Raw genomic sequence first — 5,948 nt, 5'->3', positions numbered from 1 at the left:
CCAACTCTGGGGAAGGCACGCCCTTATACCGGTGGGGGACAGAAGCTGAGTTTTGGCTAAGTGGATGGCACTTGTTGGCAAGTATCCGAAATTGGGAAGTTCTGAGATGCCTGCCGTTTTCTCCTTATTAATAAGTCGGTCTATGGCTAGTTCTGATTGCCTTTGTATTGTCCGTCGTCTAGGAGGTGTTTGAAGAGGGCCCATTTGCCTCCTTTGCGCATTTTCCCGTCCGCAGCCGAGCAGGCGTCCCTCCACTGTTGTTTGTGAAGTTCGGAGCAGTGCTCCTCAATGTGCCGATTTAGCTCCGCAATCTTTTTCCGTAGTCTGCGATTAAGCCTTTGTTTTTTCCATCTTCCGATGAGAGAGCGTTTGGCGTCCAAGAGGTGCGCTAACCTTGCATCCATCCCCGGGGCATCAAATTCTGTGACTATTTCTTTGGTGGCCTTCTCGACATCCTTCTGGATTTGTACAAAAAGTTCACTGAAGGTGTCGTGTACTGACTCATCTTCACCTCTGATTTGCCTAAAAAGATCCCAGTCTGTATATTTATAGGTTCTCGGGGATGGTGCTTTTATTTCCATCCGGAGTTCTATGATGCTGTGGTCGCTTCCCAAGTTCTCCTGTAGGTTGGACCACTGGACCACCGCATTTCTAGTGAAGCTGAAATCAGGCATCGTGTCTCTGGCGACCGAGTTTCCCAGCCTCGTGGGAAAACGAGGGTCGGAGATAAGCGTTAGGTTTAAGTCTATACTGGCGGCAACTGGATTGGCCCCTTTCTTTGTCCTCGTAACATAACCCCAAGACGGGTAGGGAGCGTTGAAATCGCCAGCCACTATTAAAGGGTGCGATCTGGCGGTAGTTGCGAACCTATGAAGGAGTGAGTGGGTGTTATGTTTATAAGCCGAAGGATGGCTTTACAGGTTAAAAACGAATATGTTACTTCGGATTTTGCCGTTGGGAATGAATTCAGTTAATTGTGCCTCGAGGCCGGATCTCTTATCCGAGTCGCAAATTTTGACTTCGTGCTGCTCAAAGGAGCTATCTTTCCTGATCAACGTCGCGATACCTCTACCATTTGCGCCTTTTTGGCTAATCGAAGGGTAGCCCGAGAGAACCACCTTCTCACTAACGGTTTCCTGCAAGAAAAGGACATGCGGCATTGACGCTTGTGCTTTGATGAGCTGCAGTAGAGCAGCTTTACGCCTTAAGAAACTTGCGCAATTCCACTGCCAGATAATTATGTTTCCGGTTTGGCCCGCCATGTTGAATTTTATTGAATTCGTAGCGTCCGAATCCTGCTGCACTATTTTTGCTTTTGGAATCGTACCAGTGTTGGTCGTCTGGAGTTTGCTAGAGTCGATGATTTTCATTTTACATTCGAGGACTCCTACTCGACGTGCCTGGTGGGAGACGCTCCCGTCCATACGCTCGATTGTGCTAGAATTAATGGCAAAGACCTCTCTCATCTGCTTGAGCGATTCCTCAATCGCCGCTAAAGACTCGAGTACATTTTGCTCAGGGACCTCAGCGGAGGACTCGTCACTTTGCATTGCCTCGCTTTCCACAGTCGCGGGTGGGGAAACGGCCTTGCGCTTATTCGACCCTCCTACTTGAACCGGTATGGGTGTGACGACTGCACGGGGTTCACGCGAGTTACGGAAGAGCCCCAACTCGGACCTCAGCGTACGTAGTGCTTCTTTAAGCTCTGCATTTTCTTTTTTAGGCATTAAAATCTCTGATTGTTCTCTTTTTTGCTCTGGTAAAATGCCCTGCGTTACTTCTTGGCCGCTTGGGATGTTCATCCTGGCCTTGTCCGCCTAAGACATTTGTTTCTGGACTCGGCCCTTGGAACCCGATCATCCTCTGGAACGGGAGCGGCTGCTGCCCTTATCACGCCCTCTGGAGCGAGAGCGTGATTTGCTGCGGGAGCGTCCTCTGGAGCGGGAGCGTCCTCTCGATGCCGATCTGCCGCGATGAGGGCTGGAGAAGGGTTCTTCTTCCAACATTGCTTCTTGGGCACCAGCTGTGTCGGAACCACGCCGCGTGCGCCTTCGGCGGCGCCGCCGTCTTTGGCGCAAGATGTACGGCACCTGGAAGCGCTTCTTGCACTTGCGGTCCGCCGTTGGGTGCGCTCCGCCGCAGATGGCACACGTGGGATCACACTGATGATCCGGTGACGGTGACTGCACGCCGCATCCGCGGCATTTCTTTTGGTCATCGCCCTTGGGGCAAACATCGGACCAGTGGCCCAGATCACCACACGCATAGCACACGTCCACTTGCTTGCGATACAAGTAAGATGGGTATCGAACACCATCACACAGGACGTGTTGGGGGACCTTTTGTCCATCAAACAACACGATCACTGTTGGTGTCTTCTTGATTCTTCGAACTCCCAGAGCATCGGGGTTCCCCCGGTTGACGATCATCTCCGTCAGTTCTGCGTCACTGAGATCCACATTGATTCCACGGATCAATCCTTTACATGTGTCGTCCGACGCAGCCACGTAAGCCGCCAAGCCTATGACAGTCTTGCCCTTACTTATCTCTTGGACCCTGGCGTAGGCGCACGCGTTGCCTCGAACGGCGCGGCAACGACGAAAATGTTCTGGAAGGGGTTCGTGCACAGTGTGTCGTCGAACACCTGCTCTGCTGTTAGGGAAGCCGCCTTTGCAAGCGAGCGCTTGAAGATAAGAAGGTCTGTCTTCTTGACATCCATTCCTCCACGTGGCCGTATAATGGTCTTAAAGTTATCCCTGGGAAGGTTACGGATCCTGGAAGCTTTCACAACACGCCTCAACACGTTCTGTGTGGCGGCAGTGCCGGAGCCGCCGTTACCATTTCCCGTCGCTGTCGTGGGCGCGTTACCAGCGTTACAATCCGCCCGCTCGGCAAGTTTCTTCTTGCTGGCTACTTCAATCCATCCAGCGCACTCCGCTTCTTCCGGATTGATGTACATGTCTTCTACAACCGACACATTGGTGTTGGAGGCCATGCTCTAGCCCGACGACGCGTTAGGCGTCGTCTAGACGCTGTTGCAGAACCCGAGAAACGCGTCGACGCGCTAGGCGTCTGCGTGGCGTGGGGTAAAAAGTGCTGAGTAAGAACTTCACCCACCGGTAAGATTTGGTATCCGCTGGTTCACTGCAAGGAACGGCGTCGAATGATGCACAGTTCTTGCTGGTTGAGGCAAAAAATCACTGCCATAACGTTTGCACAAACGGGAGCCGACGTGTTCGCACATCCGCGCTGGACGAGCGCCCCTGGCTTTTCTAGCCTTCGGACAAGGTTATTTTTTTCTAAACCATAGTGCAGTATTGCTGGCGCAGTGGCTGCTCGAGCTGTTCCCCCCAAAATGAAGCACGGGAACGGCGCACGCGCGTGCGCTCACCGCGGTACAGTGCAGCCGATTGTCTGTGCGCGAGCGGCTGAGTTATGTCGCGACTCCCTGCCAGGCACCCTTTCAAAGATGATAGTCTTTCTTGGGGAACTTAAACGCAGAAATTTTTGTCTGTCTTTCTGTCTGTCTCTCTTTCTGTTTGTCGGCACGTCCCTCGATTCAGCCACTCGGCCATAGTTGAACCACTTGCCCAAGGGCCAGCCATCGTGAACGGCTGACTAGGTTCATACTTGTGTACATTGTTGATCAAGAAGCAAACATTACAAATATCTGAGGCGCAACATCATTAGGTAAGTATTAGGTGGTGTGTTCCTTTAATAGAAAATACATAGATACGTAATTATAGAGACCCTAGTTTCTTAAGCTGCGCTGAAAATGCGACTGCGCCGAAACTTGCCTTCCTCCGTGCCCTCTGCACGAGCTCATTGTTGTGTTTCGGTTTCGCTTCAGTATTGCACTGTACGAATGCCATGGGGCGCCGCTCTTGCATTCCCGCTTTACCCAGGCGACGTGAATATAAAAGAGTGTGTGGAGAGTACTCGTTAAAAGAGTGTGTGGAGAGTACTTCGGCGCTTCGCGCCAAACCGCGTGTTCGGGCTTGCTGGCGTCCCCGCCGGTCGCGTTGGTCACCGCCGGTCTTCGCCTGCTGCTGCGCCGGGACTACCAGCCCGCAACACAGCATTGACGTTTCCCGACGTATTGCCAGATGGCGTTCATATCTCACGCAGCGCCTATTCTATCGTCTTTAGACGACATTTGCAGCGAAGCACGCAGATACACGGCCAATTTTTTTCGGTGCGCCACCTATCCAGCGCCTATCCAGCGCACCTATCCAGTAGTGAGTGTACTAGTTAACACTAAATAATAAAGGTGACGTTAGTGGAAGTTCGACGTTGATATCAAGTGCAACGCAAAATAGCTACGCCGGATGCCGCTCACCTTGTAGTCGTTTTAGGCGAAGGCATGAGACATTGCGCTTTATTTATCTAAATCTAAATGTACACCTGATATTTCCCTGAATATTTCACATAGATTGTAAACAGCTTTCGTTGTCCTATTATACCTCGAGCACAGTAATGTGCACTGGTTACGCTGCTGTTCACACATGTCCTGTCAGACGCCAATTGGCTATCAGCGCTGGTTACTTCTCTGTATATCTCAAGAGTGGCGTGGTTAGCAGCGTATAGACTGCCGCCCGATGAGTCCAAGCGCTATGCTGAAGAGTACTATAGCCATCTATGCATCGGTTCGGGTGAGAGTGCAATCCCTTTTGCCACTAAGAGTAAGTGCAAGAGAAAATTACACCATTTCCCTCTAAAGGGGACCATGAGGCGATGCGAAGCCGGAGCACTTGCACGATCGCGTTTCGTTGGCGTTCTTTGGGCATGCTACCGACCTCGCGTCGTGGAACGCGAAGAGGAACGCTACGCGCGTCTTGTCTTCCCTCTAGCCTGGCCGTTACTTCTCACAGGGTGAGCGGGGAATGCAGTCGGCAGGTATGCGAGAGGGGAGTAGCGTAGGAGATGAGAGAGAGGGGGAGGGGACGCGCATGCGCTGGTGCTATCGCGGCGTTGCGCAGGAGAGAATTTCGGCATGTCTAGCCCGCGTTTCAGAGGAGGAGTGGAAAAGGGGAGGGGAAGTAGAGAGGAGGAGGGGTAAGGGAAGTGGAGAGGGGAAAGGGGAGAAAGTGAGGGGAGAGGGGACGTGGTAAGGGGGAGGGGATGTGGAGAGGGTATGCGCACGCGCAGTAAGGGTGGTCATGCCGCACACCACCACCGGATTGGACTCCGCCATAAGATACTTCGCATCTAAAAACCAGTTTCATTTTCATGACCAAGCTGTTTACGTGTCCGTGCACTGATAACCCAGCCCTGTTCATCAGCTGCAGCTGGCCCGACGGATTTAAGCGTCTCAGCCGTAGTCTCCCAGTGGTCTCCTGTATCTTATGGCGGAGTTCAATCCGGTGGTGGTGGTGTGCGGCGTGACCACCCTTACTGTGCATGCGCATACCCTCTCTACTCGCCCTCTCCCCTCCCCTCACCACTTTCCTTCTCCCCTCCCCCTTTACTCTTCCTCTGAAACGCGGTCTATACATGCCGAAATTCTCTCCTGCGCAACGCCGCGATGAGCACCAGCGCATGCGCAACGTCTTTAGAACCAATACAGTTTCGCAGCTCCGCTCGCGAACCGGCACAGGCGGCCGACGCGTGAACTTACGGCCCTGCTGCTCCATTTTGCTTCACCTGTCGTGGCCCCCGGGATCGGATACGGCAACGCACCGTTGCTCTCAATGGCGCGTTGGCCAAGCTAATCGCGGAGGCGACGCACCTGCCGCAGCGATCTCAGGCGCGCGAGGAGTAACCGCTTGCGACGCGTTGCGCGTTTCTCTGTGCTCGCTTTCTCCGTACTCCGTGCGTGATTGTTTGCGAACGGTGATCGCTTGGGATGTAGTTCTTTCGATTTAGCACGTGTCAAAGGGACAAAGCTGAAGAATTGATTCGCGTATTACACTAGCGGCTCGGAAACGAACACTCTTCATCACTACTCT

General features: G+C 52.9%; 1 protein-coding gene across 1 annotated transcript; it reads right to left on the bottom strand.

The window, feature by feature from the left end:
* Positions 1-1,856: 1,856 nt before the first annotated feature.
* On the bottom strand, positions 1,857-2,429 carry LOC119391818 (serine/arginine-rich splicing factor 7-like). Its single transcript, XM_037659467.1, has one exon. It carries the CDS (start codon positions 2,427-2,429, stop codon positions 1,857-1,859), a length of 573 nt encoding a protein of 190 aa, XP_037515395.1.
* Between the last annotated feature and the right edge of the window lie 3,519 nt (positions 2,430-5,948).

The sequence above is a fragment of the Rhipicephalus sanguineus genome, chromosome 4, assembly GCF_013339695.2.
Source record: "Rhipicephalus sanguineus isolate Rsan-2018 chromosome 4, BIME_Rsan_1.4, whole genome shotgun sequence".
NCBI classification, from domain to species: Eukaryota; Metazoa; Arthropoda; class Arachnida; order Ixodida; family Ixodidae; genus Rhipicephalus; species Rhipicephalus sanguineus.
This window is presented reverse-complemented; position numbering and strand designations above follow the sequence as displayed.